The sequence below is a fragment of the Grammomys surdaster genome, unplaced genomic scaffold (genome assembly GCF_004785775.1).
Source record: "Grammomys surdaster isolate TR1022 unplaced genomic scaffold, NIH_TR_1.0 168, whole genome shotgun sequence".
Lineage (NCBI taxonomy): Eukaryota > Metazoa > Chordata > Mammalia > Rodentia > Muridae > Grammomys > Grammomys surdaster.
Window position 1 is genome coordinate 8099488 of NW_021604616.1, and position 21971 is coordinate 8121458.

Below are 21971 nucleotides of genomic sequence, written 5' to 3' on the forward strand. Positions count from 1 at the left end.
TCTATATCTATCTATCTATCTATCTATCTATCTATCTATCTATCTAGGTATCTATCACCTACCTACCTATCTATTTTTCTACATACCTGCCTATCTATTTGCAGCTGTGCATAGGAAAGCATTTCTCTGTTCTAAATTTTGCTTGGTAGGGTTTTTACCTTTTTTCTTAGATTTATTCTTAGGTAACACATTAGGTAACTGTGAATAGAGTGGGTTTTTAAAAATTTTTTATTATCATATTTGTTATTGGTATGGAGAGAAGCCGTTGATTATTTTTTATGCTGACTTTGTATCTTACTACTATGCTGAAGATGTTTATTAACTCTAAGAGGGTGTTCCCCCCTCCTTTGGTCATGGTGTTTATCTCATTAATAACTAATTAATAATAAGCCATAACTAAAACATATGTTGAGTGAAAGAGATTTGTGTCATAACATAACTATTAACATTTATAATTTAGCATTTCAATAAATCTATTTTTTGTTAACTAGAATCTCAAAAAAATACGGTCGATCAATGAAAACATCGTTCTGAACCAGAAGTCTTCAGATACACTTGGCATATGAACTCGTGATCAACAAATACACAAACATTTGTGGAGTCAATAATTAACGTTGATAGTATTCTTAACATTTTATTATTATGATTACTTTTATTTCTTTACAATTCAGTCGTTGCCCAGCTCCCAGTCTGTCATCCCACATTTTCTCATCTCATGACTTCTCCCCCTATCTCCAAGAGAATGCCCCCTACCTCCCCTCCCCCATCCAACTGCCAGGACCCCTCACTTTCTGGGGCCTCAAGTCTCTCCAGGGTTAAGTCTTCTCCCACTGAGGACTCATCAGCCTGTCCTCTGCTGTCAGAGGCCTCGAACCAGCTCTTGTATGATGCCTGGTTGGTGACTCAGTGCCTAAGAGATCTTGGGGGTTAGTTGAGACTGCTGGTCTTCCTACAAGGTTGCCTTCTTCCTTAGCTTTTTCCTGCCTTTCCCTAATTCAATGAAAGGGGTCCCTGACTTCAGTCCAATGGTTGGGTATAAGTATCTGCTTCTGTCTTTGTCAGCTCCTTGTTAGGCCTGTCAGAAGACAGCCATACTAGGCTCCTCTCTGTAAACACACCATAGCATCAATAATAGTGCCAGGCCTTGGAGCTTCCCCTTGAGATGGATCCCAAGTTGGGCTTGTCACTGGACTGCCTTTCTCCCAGCCTCTTCATTTTTGTCCCTGCAGTTCTTTTAGACAGGAACAGTTCTGAGTCAGAGTTTTTAGCTGTGGGACGGCAACAGCATCCCTCTACTTGACGCCCTTTCTACTGGAGGTAGACTTTACAAGTTCCCTTTCTCCACTGTTGGTGATTTCATCTAATATCCCTCCCTTTTAATCCTGAGAGTCTCTCATCTCCCAGGTCTCTGGTAACTTTAGAAGATCCCCCAACCTCCAACCCCTCAAAGTTGCATATTATCATTCATTATGCTGGCCCTCAGGGCTTCTTTCCTGTATTCCATCCACTCCCAATACCTGATCATGTTCCCCTTACCCCACCACCCAGGTCCCTCTCTCTCTCTGCCTCTCATGATTATTGATTGGTTTCTTCTCCCTTCCAAGTGGGAGTGAAACATCATCATTTCGGCCCTTCTGCTTGTTAATCTTTTTGGGTTCTGTGCATTGTATCCAAGGTATCTGTACTTTTTTGGTTAATATATACTTATTAGTGACTACATACCATGCATGTCCTTTTGGGTCTGAGTTACCTCACTCAGGATGATATTTTCTAGTTCCGTCCATTTGCCTGCAAAACTCATGATGTCCTCATTCTTAATAGCTGGATAGCATTCCCTTGATGAAGTAGATGAACCATATTTTCTGTATCCATTCTTCCATTGTGGGACATCTGGGTTGTTTCCGGCTTTTAGCCATGACAAACAAGACTGCTATGAACATAGTGGATCATGTGTCCCTGTGATATTGTGGGGAATCTTTTGGATATATGCCCAAGAGTGGTATACCTGAGTCTTCAGGTAGATCTATTTCAAATTTTTTGAGGAATCTCCAGATTGATTTCCAGAGTGGTTGTACAACTAAGATGGTTTTATTAAAAGGAGTTTTGATGTGTTTTTTTTTTTGAGTGTAGGACCATATCCTCTACAAGATAGAGCTAATTTGGCCTCCCTCTTTGCTAACTAAATCTCTTCTATTTTTTGTATTTTGCATAAATTCTCAGGCTAGACTTCAAATTCTATATTTAAAAACTGTAGAGACAGGGAGGTATGCTTGTCCCATTCTTGATTTTGAAATAAATATTTTAGATATCTATTTCACATAATGCTGGTGATAGATTTTCTACGTATAGCTTTTGTTGCATTGAGATATGTTTGGTAGTTGCTGTGAGCCTTCCAGCCTGGACAAAGTAGGGGTGGGGGCACAGAGTAGGACTCTGGTGATGGCTTTAAAGTCTGAGATTCTCAGGGCTTTCTAGCTCTCTAGCTGTACTGTAATGCTGGTGGTAACTTCTAAAAATTCCTAAAACTTTCCTACTCCTTCTGAGGTTAAAAGACTGCTGGCTTAGATGATTAACACCTGTAGCCTAACAGCAGACGTTTAAGTGATGTGGCCTTTGTTCTATCTCAGCAGGAACTGCTGGGCTCTAACTTTCCCCTGCTAGTCTGAAGTTGCAGGAAGAAAAGGACACTTGCAAAAGTAGTTATAACGTTTATTACTAAGTTTTAAAAAGTTTCCTATGAAAGGTATCTAAGGGGAAAAGCAGAAGGATCCTTAGCAGGGAAAGGGAAAAATTCTATTCTATCTGGGGAAAGGTAAACATTCTATTCTATATACTACTCTAAGTGGGGAAAGGCAAAAAGTTTTGTCCTATCTCCTTCTCATCTTTTTGTCCTCTGTATTTATACATCTTTCAGAATATATAGTCACATGTTACAAAGTTCATCACAAGTTCACACCAAAAATTAAATCACAAATTGAAATAGAAGTTTACAATAGGGAACGTTTACATGCATATCCATTAAGAGTAATTATCTGACTAAACATCCAACACCTGTCTAGTTCTACAGGTTCACTGAAGGTTTAAAACTACTACTAAGTTATTAGTAAAGTTTTGTATAGACAAACCCAGGCAATATTTCATCTTCTGTCCTAGCACCTATAATAAATCATTAGTTCTCTTTTTATGACCATGGGTTAATTGTTTTACAACCTCTTGTAAGTACTCTGAGTAGGAGAAAGTCTGGTTACTAAGAGCAATTAACTGGTGACACTTGGGAGACTGCCAGAGTTCTCATCACAGTTTTGACTATCAGAAAAGGACCTAATAGCAGTCCCCTTATAAAAGAGCTTAATAACCATTGATATAATTTTAGGAATTCTTGTAGGATCATCATTAAGACTTAAGAAGTCATCTATTTATCTATATAGCATCACTACGAGACAGTACATCTTCGTGGATCTGCAGAGATCTGCTCCAAAGGGGTGTGCTATTGCTTAGTGATTGTTATATATGTTTAATAATAATAGAAAAAGCATATTAATAGCAGGAATCTTTCCTAAAATGAATCTCTTATAGCCGTGCCAATAAAGACACACCTGTCACAGATTAGATCGTAATCAAGGTAAGCCATTTCAGGGTGATCACCTGCTAGTAATTAGCTTTTCCCATAATGGCTCCTGACAGATAGTATTATTCCAAATCTATTTGATAGACTATTTTGAAGAATAGTAATTTTATTCCATCTTTAAAGCTCTGGTAGAAATTATCATTGAATCTATTCTCTCCTGGGATATTTTTAGTTGGAAGGCTTTACTACTTGTATATCATTGATCCTTGTAGATCTCTTTAAGTTGTTTATAGCATCTTCATTTGATTTTGATAGACAGAAGTGCCTATAAATATATTAATTTCTCTTATATTTTTCCATTCTTTTGGAATATAGACTTTCAAATTATCCCTTAACACACCTCTGTTTTATTACTATCTGTTGTAATAGTCTCTGTTTTAATCTTTCATTTTATTAATTTATGGTCTTTTCTCTTTCTTATGGTTAGCTTGCATATGTGTATAATTATATTAACATTGGTAGTATTCATGTTATAAAAATATATTTAAAACAATTTCCAAGATTAGATCATGAACTTTCAATAAGGATTTTCATGTTCATTTTAATGTTTTTGTTCTAATTCCTTTCTTCTTGACACATATTGTTCAAAAAAATTTATATACTTAAAACTATAGTTGTTTTCTAATTTGTCCAATCAAACAAAACAGGTGTAATGGTTAGTGTTCATTCACAAAATTGAGAATTACATTGAAGAGTTGCCTCTGGCCACACAAGTGGGTGATTATCTTGATTTCATGAATTGAGGTGAAAGATCCAACCACCGTGTCACCATACCCTAGTAAAAACCATAGACTCTATGTATGGAAAAGGAGTCAAACACAGCCTTTACTTATCACTCTTTGTTTCTGAATATGGATGCAATGTGGCCAGTGGCTTCAAACTCCTGGCTCTTTGATTTGCTGTTATAATGGACTGTAAATTTGACCTTAGAGCTGAAATAAATTTATTCTTTCTTGGATTATTTATGTCATAGCAGAAGAAAAAAGAAACTAAGGTAGTAAGTAGGCAAAGGACTAACCATAAATCAAACACCGAACAATAATATTAATGACTTACAGACCAAAGTGAAGATGACAGCCAACTTTGGGATGGATTCAAATCTTTATCTCATTAACTGGCAGATGATGTCTTGGTCAAATTAATTCTACGTATTTCAGTTCTGTCATTCATAGGTTACAGTGGTAGCCATTTCAAGTGTTGTGTGCATTGAATAAGCTAATACTTAGATGACATTTAGAGTTCTGAGTTGCAGATAGTTATGATTAGAGAAATTATAGTTGGTATTATTTAAATCGAATATTATTGATCTTGAATATGTTTTATGCATCAAAATATGAATAGAAATATTTTAAAAATATGAGCTAATTACATGAGTTTAAAATTTCAACTAACCTGTGAGCATGCATAATTCTAGTAATCATGTAAAAGATATCCAATGAGTACGATGTTGCAGAAGTATTATAGTCATTCCCAAATATTTTCTTCAATCATGTGATATAATGAACACATAACTTATGGTAAAATATACTATGTTTTCATATGACAAAATGAAACCGTTTTCTTATCTAATATTAAATAATAGACTAGCTAAAGAGAATAAGAAATAAGTCAATAATTCCAACGTTAAAGTTTAATTTGATTAAGTGAATGCATATGAAAAAGTGCAGAGATTTCCATTGTCAAGATATGCTAATCTAGATGTTTAAAATATGGATTAGTAGTTGAAAGCACTTCAGAATTTATGGCTCTTGCACAGGACCAGAAGAGTTCATCCACATTGGATGGCTCCCAATTCCCAACAACTCTAGCTCTTAGGGAATCAGACATTCTCTTAGGGACTCCACAAAAACTGCTTTTTCTCTTCTGACTACATGTCTCTGTCTCTTTCTGTCTGTCTGTCTGTCTGTCTGTCTGTCTGAATCTTTCTCTGTCTCTCTTACACACACACACACACACACAGACACACACACACACTCCATAATTAAACACATCTTAAGAAGATGTGCTTATCTAACTATCTCTTGTTTGTTTAACTAAATCATTCAATAGAAACATATTTCAAATTATTTTATTTTATACTGTTATATAAGACTATAATGTAAGTATATAATGTACTGTGAAAATAAATACTCATATCTTACTACCCTCATTTTATAGTTTCCTTCTTCCACTCCCTTTTCCCTTTTGTTAGGATTCTACTTTCATGTCAGGAGTACCCATATGGTTTTATACTTCTATAAACTCTAAGCCCCACAAATGAGAGCAACTGTTATCTTTGCATTTTATAGAATAACTTAAATTTTGTTTAATTAGAATGGTGTTTTAGATCCCTTTATGCTTGAAGAAATTAACTTTGTGTCATGCTAGCTTGGCAACAAGGAAACACAAAACTATAAATGTACAAATATTTGGTTTTTTTCTTTTTTTTTTTATATATCCTACAAAGGCTATTCTATGTATAGCAAAGGTGCAGAAGGCATGAACATGATGGCCATATCAGACATTCCTATAATCAGAAATAGTGTCAGCATAGAAAAACAGAAGGAATTTCTTTAAATAAAAATTCATAAGACCTAGAAACCTACAAAGCTGAAGACTCAAAGGCTCACGAAAACAAAATATCATGCTTTGGTATCATGACAAAAGACCATCCTAAAAAGGATGTTAAAAGAGATGTTTAACCCTAAAAGGATTTAAAAAAAAAAAGTGTTAGAAGGAGCGATACCAAGCTAGCAAGGAAAGACTAGGAAAGGCAATAGGGAGGTCCCTTGCGTTTACTTCTGGCTCTCTGTTCACATCATTCTTTCCTTTGAGATGATGAATGCTATCTATAATAAAAGTCTATGTCTTACCATCAGACAATATGAGTTGTATATGACCCCTGCTCACACACCTAAACATGAAGATGACAATATTTATAGGGGAGGTTTTTGCAAAAGCTTTCTTTACAGAGTCTAGTCAGAACCCACCCTGCAGAGAGGAATTCTAGTTTGTAAAGAATCCTTCATTGAGCAAAATGGAATTGGAGAAAGAATAGCAATTTTAAATATTCCAAAATACCATACTTTGGAGTATGATTTTTCTGAGTGTCAATAGTTGCATCCTTCCTTGAATCTCCCAAAATGATGAGCTGTAAAGGCTGTAAAAAGAAAGATACTTATTTTCCATTAGTAAAAGTATCACATATTTACCTGCTTATTTTTTAAAGTAAAATATAATCCCTAGTGTTCATGGCATAAGTAAAGGAACTCAACCCTTGTTTATGCCTTTGATTGAAATATAGTAAGTCCTTTATTTGGACTGGATCTAGATTGAGTTAGCTGGTCTATCTTAGGCTTAAATATTTGCAGCATAGTTTGCTGTAAGTGGAAAGCAAAGATGAAATGCACTTTCATTCACATTTCTATTTGCACACGACAATGTTCCTCATTGCCTCAAAGGGATCAGTTGAGTGATAACAGAAGATCACTGGGTTTCTATTTCAGCAGTGCCAAATGGCTAAAGTTAAGAGTGAAGGTGCATAGGTAATATAAAACTGAGAGAGTTTTAATTGTAGAGGTAAAATACCCATGTCTTCTCTATTAAAATACTTAATTTATTGTTTCTTTATTTAATTTCTAACCCTGTTCCTTTAAATATGAATATGTATATGACATAACAAATTAAAGTAAATAGAGGAGGAAAACAGAAGAGAGATGAATAGACTTGCAACAGTGCTTTGGGTTTTGTTTTGTTTTGTTTAGCCTTGTGTGCATTTCTTATTTCTTAGTGTGTAATTATGTAGTTTGGACCTAAGGGCCTTACTTTTTATAATTAAAAATATACAAAAAATAGTCCCTAATATTTGGAGTCATATTTAAATTAATCAATTTAAATCATATTGGGGCTGGAGAGATGGCTCAGTGGTTAAGAGCACTGACTGCACTTCCAGAGGTCCTGAGTTCAAATCCCAGCAACCACATGGTGGCTCACAACCATCTGTAATGAGATCTGATGCCCTCTTTTGGTGCTTCTGGTGTGTCTGAAGACAGCTACAGTGTATTCATATATAATAAATAAATAAAAAAAAACGAATTTTAAATCATATTATCTTCTTTGTGGGGCAGTTGGCTGTGAGAAGCAGCTGGGTGCCTATTCGAGCACAGGCCTCGAACCCCAGACTCTGATGGGATGGAAGGTGTTCCATTGCGTGTGGCTCCTGGCTCCTGGCTCATTTCACTCAGTCTCAGCCCCCTACAGCCCCTCCCACAAAGAGGTCTATGGCCATCAGTCACATAGGAATAGTGCCTCAGGCTCTCCCACATGTAGATGAGGCATCTCCAAGCTCTCAGACCAAGCCAATAGGGGTTATCTGCTGCCAGACCCTAACCTACCCCAAAACTGTATATAAGGTCCCTATTCAGGAGAAGTAAAGGTATGGGAGAATCATCCCATTGTCTGAGAGTTTCTGTTGCAAGAGCTGTAACTCTAGAGCTGTAACACCTGGGAAGAGATCTGCGCTCCAGAAACATTTTTTGGGACCCTCCCCTCCCTGCTAGCTAGCCAATGCCTCAATGGCACAGCCCTGACCAGCTCAGCATGGAGAGAGGGGTGTATCACCTGGTAGTAACCTGTCGGGCAGAGGCAGCAGCGGAGGCAGCTGAATCAATTCCCCCTTCCAGTTCACACTCTGTCTCCTTGGCCCAGACCTCCCAAACCAGGCTGGGCCAGAGATCTACGGACAGCAGAGACTGTGGCAGAGGCAGCAGTGGACCCTCCCTTCTCATGCCCTGTCCCCAGCTGGGCTGGAGATCAACCGTGGACACCCTCTGGAACAGGGTTAAGCTTCTGTATCTATGTGAATAAGGATCTGGGAGTAAGACTTAATACCTATGATTTGTGTTTGAATATTTGATATATTATAAAAAAGGAGATGAGATTTTAAAGGAAAAAAAAACCCTAAAATTAGTATTTGTTGACATTCCCTGGAATCCAGAAGAGTCACTTTCAACAGGTAGAGACAGATATTTAGAATTCTTTCTCTTGCCTAGCTTAGGCAAAGTGTGAGTGAAAGGAAGAAAATGCCAAATCTGAAAGGCGGGAGGCAAGCATAGGAGTGAAATTTTAGCCATTAGAAATCCATTATAGTGGATACATATGAGGTAAGTTGTTTTATCAGTGAGATAAATGCTAAACCCCAAGTGGATAATTTTAATGATGAAGTTAAAATGTTCAATAAGTCTTGGTGTCTTGAAAAATATTTTTACAGTCCAGTTGCTATCTCCCTCCCAGTTTGCCCTCTGGCTATTCCTCATCCCATACGTCCCTCCCTGTAAGCCCCCAACCCCCAACCCCGTTTCCAAGAGGATAAAAAACAAAAAGCAAAGAAGGTCATTGCAGGAACACGTTATTATTCATCTCCTGACTTTCATGCTTGACAAAAATGAATGCTCACTACATTTTCTATTGGCTTCTCCCACTCCTGGGTAAGGTGTGTGTTTAGCTCATGAAGAGAGAGACAGAAGCGTATCCTGAGAATTATCAGCATTATAAGCATGCAGATGCAGAGGTGATTCTGATGTTCAAGTTCCTGTTTCTCAATTGGTTCTCTATCTGTCAGCAAAGAAGCCATGGGCCAATTGCTGGGCAGATGGAATAGGGAAGAATTCCTACAGGCAGGAGGTTGCAATTGTTTAGCAGGGACTAGGTGTAACTGAGCAGTTAAAGCAGGTAGGAGGACCGGAGCTAAGAGTATTGATAAGGGCACATTAGCCACAGGAGTTTAATAGTGCCCAGAATTGTGCCAAGAAGGTAAGTTGAAAATGAACAACATGTGTGTCTGTGTCTTTTATCTTTGGATTCAAGGGAAGCAGGGTGGGGGCTGGTTGGGTGTCTTGTTCCCGGAGCTTAGGTAGGGTAGCAAAAGCTACATGCAACATGCAGACTTGAAGGTCTCAGAAGTAGGGCAAATTACAGTTTATGGTCATGAATTTCATCTCATCCCTTGCAAGGTGAAATTGTCCTCTCCCATCTTTCTTCCCTCTAGTTCTCATACAGACATCTAAACCTCTCATAGACTTTGTGAATTATATAAAATCAAATCCAAATAGGACAACCGTTATCTTTTATGCATTGTCATCTTGCTTTTCTACTCATATTTGAAATGATATTCTGGGAACCTAAATGGTTGTATATAATATTCAATCCACTTTTGTTTGTATTTGAAAACTTCCTAGTTGTTTTTCTATTTTGGCATATAGGGTTCATTGTGTGTGTTCTACTCTAGTCTCTTTTAAACATATTTTTCATCTACTGTCTTCTCTTTTTTATCATCCTATTTTTAATTACATATTTGCTTCTTCTATATTAACCATAACTTCCTCTAATCTAGCCACAATGTACTATTAAGAATGCCTGGCCACCTAATATCAAATTTAGAAGACCAAGTAAAACATAAGACAACTTTTATAGAATAAGATATATAAATAACACTGGATTCTGTCTAATATCCCATCATCCTCCATTCTGGTCTAGTGAATTCTTAGGCAGAGAAGCAAAATTTATTTTGTTATCTGAGTATTGCTACTGCCATTGTCATAGTTAACTACTGGTGTAATGAAACACCATGACCAAAAGCAAGTTGGGGAGGAAAAGGTTTATTTGTCTTACACTTCTATTTATTAGTTTGTCAATGAAGAAAGTCAGGGCAGTAATTTAAATAGGGCTAGAACCTGGAGGCAGGAGCTGATCATAAGCCATGCAAGGGCGCTGCTTATTGGCTTGGTCATCATGGGTTTCTCAGCTTGTTTTGTTAGAGAACTCAGGACCACCAGCACCTGGGATAGCCACACCCACGATGCTCTGGACCTTTCCCCTATTAATTGATAATTAAGAAAATGCTCTAAAGGGTTACCCACAGCGGGATCTTATGGAGGGATTTTGTCAATTGAGGTTTCCTTTTTTCTGAGGACTCTAACCTTAGTCAAGTTGTATGAGTAGCTGGCACAGCTATATCTGTTAGCTAAAATTTTCCCTCAAGCCATAATGATAAAATTTCTCTCACCTAGACGTAGTTATAAGAATAAGTATCTAGAATGTAGTGAGGGATATACTGGATTAGGAAATTGGTTATTTAGGTCTCCTCTAAGTTCAAAGACCTTGCCAGTGACAAGTAATTGGCTAAGAGACAAGTAAGAGACCGACATGAGTTTCCTCCTCTAAAGTAGTCTTTAATTTGAATCGTACCTCTGTGTTTTTACCTGAGGATATAAGTGGCACTCCATAACATTTTAGAATATCTTGATATTTTGGTCATTGTTCTGGTTCCTTGGAATTATAGTTTGCATAAGATCATAGCCCATTTTTAAATTAAGCCTTTTGTTGTATTGATCCTATATATTTTTAGTTCTTTCTATATTCTGCATATTAATCTTTTATCAAATATTTAACTAGCAAGGATTCTCTTTCACTCTATTGATTATTTCCTTTGCTATATAAAATCTTTAAGAGTTTTATGAGGTCTCGTTTGTCAATCAATGGCATTAATTCCTGAGCAAATGAAACACTTTCCAAAAACTCCTTTGCTACACATATATCTTGTCGGGTTCTACCTATGTATTCTTTTTAATGTTTCAGCATTTCAGATTTCACATTGAAGTTTTTGATCAATTTGCATTTATTTTTGAGCAGGGTCATAAATATTGGTATAGTTTCATTCTTGAACACTTAGTGTTCTGAGTATCATTAGTCAAAGATGCTGGCTTTTTTCTAGTCTACATTTTTGACAATCTTTTTTTTTTTTTCAAATTTCAGGTGATTGTAGTTAAATGTGTTCATCTTTAGATTTTCTATTTTGGTCTATCGATTGACATGTGTGTCTTTGTGACATTACCTTACTGTTTTTAATACTATCATTTTGAGATATATATATATATATATATAAATCTGGTATAGTAATGACCTTCCCTCCCCCAGAGCTGTAACTCAGGATTTTGGTAGATGTCTGAAGTATCCTGTGGTTTCATTCAAGACTTATGAGGCTATTTTCTACTGCAGTGAAGAGTATTGTGGGGATTTTGATTGGAATTACATTGAAATTCTAAAGTTCTCTTGGTAGGATAATTTTTTTTTCATAGTATTACTTTTACTAATTTCTAATTATGGGAGATCTTTCCATTTCTAGTGTCTTCCACACTTTATTTATATGTTTAATGTTTTAACTATGGAAGCCTTTTATGTGCTTCGTTATGTCTACTGTTAAATTTGTTTAAAGATCATTAGGAATCAGAGTGTGCTAATTGTCTCTTTCTCTTAGACGTTTCATAGTTGCCATGATTGCTGCGTGTTTTTTTAGTGTACATGCTCTGTTTTTAATTTTTAAAATATACTTTGCTCAACTAGCTCAATTTGCCTATTCTATCTTCAATCACTAGTGTTCTGTCTTCTTGATTCTTCTACTAGTAAGCCTGTTTTCTAATCCATCTGCTGAGTTTTTCCATCCACAGTCATCTTGAATTCTTTTCAATAGTTCTATGCATTGGCTGAAGTCAGTTTTGATATTCTGATTTGTCTTTGCCTTTTCATTTAACCATATATTTCTTGTACAGTACTCAGGCTATCACCTTTAATTTCATTGAGCTTAATTCTTTGAACTCTTTGATGAAGTTTATGACTGTTATAAAGTTATCTGGTTTACCTTTGGGTACTTCTAGATGATTTTTAAAGAACATTTCTTTAAGACTTTATGAGTAGGCATCCTGTGTTGTACATTCATTTGTTTGTGATTCTGTGACCTGAGTCTTGCTTGTTTGATGTGGGATTAGAACCTACTTTAGTGAAAGCTTGTGAAGGATTTGTGTGATCATAGGTAGGCATGGTCGTTTGAAGATGGTATGGGCAGACATGGTTATTAGGTACTTCATCAAAGAAAGATAGTTGAGTTTCTAAAGCTAGGCTTTGGAATTTAGGGTACAGTGACATGCTTGAAGAACCTTCTTTATATCTTTGTGAACTAATTGCCAGTTTTAAATTTTCCAGGCTTGATACAAAAACTATTGTAAAATATTTGTATTTCCTAGCCATGTTATCCAATAACTGGCCTTCATGATATGATGTCAATTCCCTGATTATGATGATGCAGCTTACAAATTAAAATTATATACTGAAATTAAAATTTAATTGATTTTAAAACTAAGAAACATTTTATATCATAAAATGAAGTGTTGTTAGTTCAGTGACACCAATGCTGTATTATACTGTGCCTCAACCATATCATCATGGATTCATATATTTTCATGTTTAATCATTCCTTTCCCAAACTTGTCATTTAATACCTTCAAACATTTTGGAATTAGCTGAGGCATATCCATGTGGAATGAAATACTGTTTTTATTTTAAACGGCAAGAAATCCCCTCACAAAATAGGCCTAACCAAAATTATACCAAAAGTGATTATGAATTCATGTTTTGATTTGTTTGATACCACATAACATAATAGGTCTTGGGCAGGAGGTCTAAACATAGGTGCAAAGCCTATGTCTATCACTTTCTACTATGTAATCTCTTTGTGCATCAGTTTTACAGTATTTAAAAAAAGAAGTAAAATAATCATATACACCTCATTGGCTTATCAAGAAAAATATAAAATGAATATATATAAATCAATTAGAATGCCATTAAGTTATCATTGTTTTTAAAGCATTAATTTTTGTGACAATCCTCATTATTAAGTGTGAAGGAACTTAAAGTTAAGTTACAGGACTATTTCTCTTTTTTATTTTTTTATTTTTTGGCATTCATAATGAGATGCATTTTTTCCAATTATTTAAATGATTTTTTTCTTATCCAATATATCCGTATTCCCCTCCATCTATTTCTCCCAGTTTCTCCTCACCTCCTCTCAGTAAAGATCCACATCTTTATGCCTCTCATTAAAAAATAACAGGTTTCTTAAAGATACCAAAAAATAACCATAGCAAAATAAATATAATCAGATTTTTAAAAAATCCACATCCCATTGACATTGGAAAACCAAAAGAAGGAAAAAAAGCACAAGAGAAGGTACAAGAATTGAGGACTCACTTATTCACACACTCAGGAGTTCTTCAAAAATACTAAATTGAATGTGTAGAAGACCTGAAGCATACCTGCATAAGCCTTGTGCTCATTCATATGAGCTTGGCTCATTTGATTTAGAGGACCTTTTTTTCCTGGTGCGCTCCATTTCCTCTGGTTCTTACACTCGTTCTACCTCCTCTTTCATGAAGTTCCCTGCGCTCTGATGGGAGAGATTTGATGGACATACCCTATTTATAGCTGTGTGATCCAAGGTCTCTCGTTTCTGTGTAATATTTGTCTGTGAGTCTCTGTATGTGCTTTCATATTCTGTAAGAGGAAGCTTCTCTTATAATGGCTGGATAAGCCACTGATCTGAGTATAGCAGAATACCATTAGAAATCATTTACTAGTAATTTTCTCTATTTTTAAAGACCAGTAGTATTTGATTTTACCCTCTATCTCTGTGTTATCTAGTCTCAGGTTCTTGGTCACCCATGTGATGTGCATTAGGTATGGGTTGCATCTCCTGGAGTTGGCCTGAAACCAAATCAGACATTAGTTGGTTACTCTCACAAGCTTTATGCCACCAATGCCCTAGTATATTTTGCAGGAAGAGACCATATAAATTAAAGGTTTTTTTTTGTCTGGGTTGTTGTTTATGTTTCTCCTTTTGGTAACTTGCAGAATATCTTCCTATATCAAAGACACTAGAACATAGGAGAGGTTTTATGTAGGCACCAGCTCTACTTCTCTATGTTCAGTGAGTTGTGTGGGTATTGGAGGTCTACCATCAGTTTATGCAGAACAATCTATTGTTTTAGCAACAGCCTGGGCTTTATAGAGGATTTTCATGAGACCTCTCCTTGGCCAATAACTCAATTGTATGTAACTCCGTCTGATACTGGACATTTGGCAACAAGAAATGGCCAGTTGGTACTTCTATCACCTGAATCAAGACCATCTCTTTGTAAAGATCACCAATAAGAATTTTAATTGTGTTGTATAATATTGTTACTATAATATGGTATGAATATGATGTCTGTAAACTATCAATATTACAGTCTGTCTTAAATATGTGTGTTAAATTTTTTAATAAGCTACCTTCATTATTGAAAATAAGAAGGTGTCAAGTCAGCAATGTTACTTTAATGAAGACTGCCTGACTTGACTCTATTTTACCCTTACAGGTGCCAAATGCCTCTAGTGTGTTCAATCCTAAGGATAATTAAGCTGATGACTATTTTCTTAGATCTCATTGTTAACGATTAGAGTAAGGTGGATGAGAAAATAGTCTCAGTCTATTCAATATGAAAAACTCCCATTGTAGTCTCAATCTATTCAATATGAAAAACTCCCATTATTCAACCAGAAGGAAACTGTTATTGCTAAAGTATGTATTATATAATAAATACATTTACTAATTTGTCAATAAATTAAATAAATAGATAAAATGCATAAATTTTATTATATTGCAGTTATAAAATTTACTTTCTTTCCTTTTGATCTGAACATTCAGTCCAATATTTTTGGTAGATATAATGTAGCTACACAAGAATATAAGAAAATAAATTAGAAAGAATGGAGACACAAGGGCCATGACAAGTTCAGGTAGTTTTTCTGCCTGTTACTTTTTTCAAACTTAAGAGTATTCTGCAGTCTTTGTGCTCTGCCTCCCCCCACCCCAGTACTATTCCTTCTCTACGTCTCTTCTCTCCCATCATTTTCTCTGCTCTCTGTGGGACCTGAATCATTAACATTTTCAAGTATTCATCCATAACGCTGAAAACAAACTATGATTTTAATTGTTTGAATAGCTCTTATTATTCATCATTGGTAGTAAAATGTATCTACTACCTTCAAATTTCTCTCATAATGACCTGAACATTCTCTGCTGATGTTGTGTGTGGAAAGCCTCTGAGGACATCCTAAATATTATTCTCATGGTTTGTCCATTCTGTCTTCATTTACCTAGCTCTGAGAACATCATTTGCCTCTTAAACAATCTGTTTTTTTCTGAAATGATTTCTTTATTTTACTTTTTGCACTTCATACTATCCTGGTCATTCTCCAGCCCCGTTGATTCCCTGTTCCCCATTTCTAATGTACTGTGCCTTGTACTATGTAATGTGCCTTCTAGGTACTAAGTCTTCTCAAATCTTCTCTCTCTGTGGCCTCACTGAACATCATGCTTTTGATATCTTCCATCTTTCGGGTGCTGCCAAATTACTAAAGTCAAGAAAAATATTCTTTTACAGACTAGATTGAAGTAGTTAAACCAAAGCATCAATTGGGGTGAAAGAGATAAAATTCTAAACCTTGGTACCTTTTCTATTCCATTCTTCCTGCAATTCAGACCAAACAACAATAAAACCAGTGATCTTTCTCCTCAGGTCTCCCCATCCCACTAGGAATCACTGCTAAACCTCCAGTGTCACTTGCAAAATATTACAAAACTATATCAATGAGATACATATTTTTGTAATAATTATAATGTATCTTTCCATTCTCTGTCTCCATTTGTTCAATCTACTTATTTCTCCCTCACACACTAGAGCAGAAGTGAAAGCGTTTATACATAGACTATCAGCTGTACCACTGAAATACGAGGAATCTGGTGGCAAACGACATGCCAGTCTTGAGGTTCCGTGACTATCCACTTTCTAAATTATTTTAATTGGATTGTCACTATCTGCCTGTTTGTTCCCTGAGGTCATTTTAATCTTCAGCACCAAATCTACTCAAATCTTCCAGTGACTTCCTATCTGCTTCAAAGTAAAAGCCTGATTTTGGAACACTTAACCTTTAGATGATACAAAGCATTGATTTGATTCTGAACTTTTAAATATATCAAAGAAAGAAGATTTCTTGGAAAACAAAACTAGTTTTTAAAATTAAAAGAACAATGGCTCTAAAACTTTTTTTCCCTATCCGTAGGTTTTTTTTTTCCTTTTAATCTTTTTTACAGTTTAGTCATTATCCCCCTCCAGGTCCACCCTCTGACTGTTTCTCATTCCATATCTCTTCCCTCATCTTCAAAAGGATGTCTTCACCCCTAACCCCCACCCTACCAAACCTCCCCACTCCCTGGGGCCTCAGGTCTCTTAAGTGTTAGGTACATCTTCTCTCACTGGGATCAGACCAGGCAGTCCTCTACTACATATGTGTCAGAGGCCTCATATGAGCTGCTGTATGCTGTCTGATTTGTGGATCAATGTCTGAGAGATCTCAGAGGTCCAGGTTAGTTGAGACAGCCCTCAGCTTCTTCCAGCTTTTCCCTAATTAAACCTTAGGAGTCCCCAGCTTCTGTCCATTGGTTGGGTGTAAGTATCTGCATCTGACTCTTTGAACTGCTTGTTGGGCTTCTCGAAGAGCAGCCATGAGAAGCTCAGGTGCAATTTGTGCTGTGTTATGACATCATCCCTCAAGCAGATGTTAAGCCTACTTTTCAGTCTTCATATACGTTTTACTAAAATCAGAACATTTTGTAAATCCCCAGTGTGCTTATATATGAAAATCTTCTAACACATAACAAAAGTATGATATATAGGTTTCAGTTTTACCTAATTCTTTTATTGGAGTTTCTAAGCGTTTAAATGTAAAGAGTTTACTGTTTGAATATTTTAAGATAGAGTTTCCAAATAGTTAAAGTTAATGAACTTTGTTCAATTTGGACAAAATTGTCACCTCAATATAACTCCAAGTTTTTTCCATTGTTTTCCATATTTTACTGAATATATATATATATATATATATATATATATATATATATATATATATAATCAATCTTAATTCATACATAATGACTCTGGTCAATTTTGTAGTTCTTATTTGAAGATTTACATGGTCATCTTCTCCATGATGCTGCAAAGTAGTCTATAGGCTAATAACTGTTTCAATCTTCCCAAACAACTAGAACACAGTGACTTTAAAACTTATGTAATAAAAATGTTATTTAACTTATTCCAAAGTTTTGCTGTTCCACATATGCATTTAGCTTATAGTCATTACTAAAGTATTTTCCTTTTGGTAGTTTTGTAATATTTAATACTAGATGTTTTAAATCACTTGTCTTTGTTATATCTATATATCTATCTCTATATATACATATGTGTATATTTATGTGCATGTAATATATATGCAAATATAATACATGATAATTTTTAATACTCATATATATACAGTAAAAAGTAATATATAATATATTTATATACTGTTTTATATAAATAAGTTCATAATATACACTAATATATGTAATATATTTATATACTACTTTATATATACACTAGAACAGGATATATTTTACATATCTGTACAAAATAGTAGCCTAGAGATATTTATAGTCTTGCAAACAAATTTCCTTAGATTCTCAGGTAATGACTGCTGAAGTTTCCCCTTTGTTTCCATGTCTTTTAGCAAGCTCCATTGCCAAGATTGGCTCAGATCCTCTAAAACTAGTAAACGATGCTGTGGAGGAAACAACAGACTGGATCTATGGCTTTTTCTCTTTGTTATCTGACATCATCTCATCTGAAGGTGATGAAGACGATGAAGACGCAGATGAGGACATTGATAAAGGTATCAAAGATGCAAAGTTGTATCTGTCATATATAGAGTTGTATATACGATTGTGTCTAACAGCTATGACAGGATATTGTGCACTTTTAACACTGACTTGCTGAGGGTTAAGCCCTAATGAGCAACTGGACAGACAAAACTCATGAAGATACTTATGAGTACAAAACTCACTCTAATAAGTTCCCAAATAGAGTGAATTGCTCTCTGCTTGGCTTTAGTCTTATAGTTTTTCTGCCATTATGAAAAAGCTATCAAAATTAAGTGAAGCTTCTAGAGTGGAATTATAGCAGAAAGTCTTAATATAAATGACTATAAAACCACAATAGGTTACCCCTTACATGGTTATTTCATTCAGAGTAGCTATTTTTCACATTTATCTCTAGGAGGATTGAAACAAAAACATTAAAACCAACAATCATCTGTTTGTACATGTAAGCCACATTAATAGTAGAATGGTGATAACTAATCATTAAAAAGCCCAGTTAAAGCATATATTGATGAAATCAAATTAAGATATAGAATGGAAAGATGCATTGTAAGTATTATAAAAATAAGCAGCTCACATTTAATAAATAAACGTAAATGGAAGAACAAGCTGTGTATAAATTTAGATGGTTTACAAAGATGGTGATCCAATCTGTTATATAACATTGTTTTAAAAAAATTGGCTACTGTTAGTCATCCATGATTATCCATTCAGTCTTACCCAACAAGAAAATTCTGGCTATTAAAAACCCCTTTTATGGGCTGGAGAGATGGCTCAGTGGTTAAGGGCAGTGACTGCTCTGCTGGAGGTCCTGAGTTCAATTCCCAGCAACCACATGATGGCTCACATAGATCTGATGTACTCTTTTAGTGCGTGGCTGAAGACAGATGCAGTTCACTCATATAAATAAAAATAAATAAATCTTTAAAAAAGAACCCTTTTGTAAGTATATTGGAAATTTATTTCTGTTTTGGTCTTGTACACAATAAAGAGAGAAAATTGAAATTAATATGGTATATGAGCTATAATGCAGTAACTTGGAGCACTGCAATAATTTTATTGAATTTGTAAAATGAAACCATCTTAAGTCAACATGTCTGAACAGGGAATGTACTGTGGAATTTCTGTTGCAAAGTAAAGCAAGAATCATGATTATAGAAAGCAATAGCTTGGGAAAAAATAAGTACAACATGAGTAAATATCAAATGCCCACTAGAGGTTATGCTAATTTACCTTTTTTTCCTCCCTTGGTTTAGGAGAAATAGAAGAACCTCCTTTAAAAAGAAAAGGTTAGTTTGGTTCATTTTTCAGCGTTTTCTTTCGTATTCTATCGAATTGATTTTGAGTATAACTTAAATGTCTATCATTTGTATTGTCACTTAACATGTTTGTAAAAATGATGTTTGTTTTAACAAGAGTGTGTAAAGCTTATAATCAGAAATAGCTGCTATACCTCTTCTAGTGAGCTCATCCAAATGTCTTTCAGCTGCATTTTTAATGAAGGGCTTTGGCAGTCCATTTGTATACTTTTATCAATATACCTCTGACTGACAGAGAATTCTACAGCTGTGAAAATAGTCCAGTAGTTGATGGTGCCCCTTATATTTACTTGTATTATCAGATTTACTGAGTTTAAGCATGAAGTCTCGTTGTATTTCTGATTTTACTGTCAATAGTTTGCATTCCTGGTGATGACAATGATACATAATAGCCATTGGAGGATGGAACATATAATCTTGGAGCAAAGTCGTATCACTAAGTGTATGTATTGGTCATTCCCCCAAACCAGATATTGCCTAGGGTATGATGTAGAATGCTCTCTTGTCATGAAAGCAAAGGATTTTAGTGACTAGTCTTAGTTCAGGAGTAGTATGCTTTGTGGAAATTTTGTACATCTTTGGAACATGTAGCTCAAAGGATTGAAGATATTTACAACCAAGGATATCAAACATCTCTGGAAATGTTGAGGAAACCCACAGCTACAAACCTAAGTACCCTTGGTGTGAGTAAAAACTAGCTAGTGCTCGATTCTATTGTAACGGTTAAGTTGCTCATGTGCAGGCCTATTAGAATACTCTTTGGTTATCTAATCAGGGGAAGTTACTTTCCAAAGACCAGAACAGTTTCAACAATCTGATTGAATGTAATCAATACAACCAGCCCAGACTTAATTGTAGGTGAGCAGGCTGAGCAAGCTGAGCAGGTGGCCATTTCACTACTAGTGGCAAAAATTTAAAGTTTTGATTTCTATCATAACAAAAAAGAATTGAGCGGTTGAGGTTCCAGTGTAGCTAAGCCATCCTGAAGCAAATGTATTCATGAAGTGTTGTGAGGAGGAACAAAGTTATTCTGACGTCAAAGTGAGGATGAGTTTTGAAAAATTCCAATCAGAATTTAGTTATCAAGTTCAGGCTTTGAAACTGATTGAGATGTAAACTTCCTAAGGGCATAAATACGGTCTTTTCAAGGCTGATAAGATTTTAATAACTATTGAATAGTCAAGCTTTATGCTAATAAACTATTAATGATAAGAAAATTACAGGTCATATACATGTCCATTTTAATTGTAAGTGGAGAGAGAAAAATCAACTGGAAAAGTTATTCTTAGAAATTGAATAACAAAATGTATCTTAAGGTCATATATATAAATATATATAGTAAAATGTCTCTTCTTTCTGATTTGACTTTCGCCTTGTGATTGTTTTAAAACAAACTTTGTGAAATTATCTCCTGGTCTAAGAACCTCATTGGCGCCCCGATTCCACAAATCAACAATAATCTTCCCAGTAATTGTTTAGGATATATTTCAAAACATATATAAAGCTTTCAGTCAAGACAATCTAAGGGTATTGTATATCACATTTACTAACATTTTGAAGAATTCCATATTCAAAATGTGGAAGATAATTGACTTTAGATTCAGAGGTTGTTTTGGAAACCTAGACTGATAATCTCCCTGACATGAGCCAATTGATTTTTACTCGTGTAAATGGCTCTCAATTAACATTACTTCCAACTCATAAATATTCACTGTTTAGCCTCTGCTTTACTTAATCCAGACCATAGTATATTTTATTTTGCTTTCCCGCATCTTTCTAAGGGATCTCATTTAAGACATTTAAAATTATATTTCTATTTGCCATTATGTTTCTAGTTTTACCAAAATAAAAGAATTCTATCACATTATCATTTATAGATAAATCTTGAAATTCTAATTTAATGTGGAATAATACTCCAGTCAGCTAATCTCAAGGTTGTAGGATTAATTATTAAATAGTCTATTAAATGGGTAAAATTTTTGGATGCTATTTTGTGGTCAGTGTTGTTACAGCAGCTTAGGGCATTTCATGTTGTACCTAATGTCTTTGTATGCTTGATACGTATTTATTTTCAACTTCCCAGTTTTAACATATTTAGTTCTTTTACAAAACATTCCATAGTCTCCAAATTACTAAATCATGAGAAATTATTGTTATTACTTGGTTGTTATATTTTTTAATTAATCATTTTATTTATTTACATTCCAAATGTTGCCCCTGCCAGTACCTCCTCCCAGAGTTCTTCACCCCTTCCCCTTCCCCTTGGCCTCTGAAAGGGTGCTCTCTCACCACCTCCTCCCTACCAGGGTGGGGGGTGTCCCAGCGTGGTGGGGAAGGAATCTTCTTCTTCTTCTTCTTCTTCTTCTTCTTCTTCTTCTTCTTCTTCCTCTTCCTCTTCCTCTTCCTCTTCCTCTTCCTCTTCCTCTTC

General features: G+C 35.2%; 1 protein-coding gene across 1 annotated transcript in view; it reads left to right on the forward strand.

Annotated features, from left to right (window-relative positions):
• LOC114620355 (triadin-like) overlaps positions 1–21971 on the forward strand; it is a 117993-nt gene that overhangs the window by 45731 nt on the left and 50291 nt on the right. Inside the window, exons 3-4 of the mRNA XM_028766462.1 lie at positions 18077–18238; positions 19481–19513. Of these exons, the coding sequence (XP_028622295.1) occupies positions 18077–18238; positions 19481–19513 (195 nt within the window). The remainder of the gene's footprint in view (positions 1–18076; positions 18239–19480; positions 19514–21971) is intronic.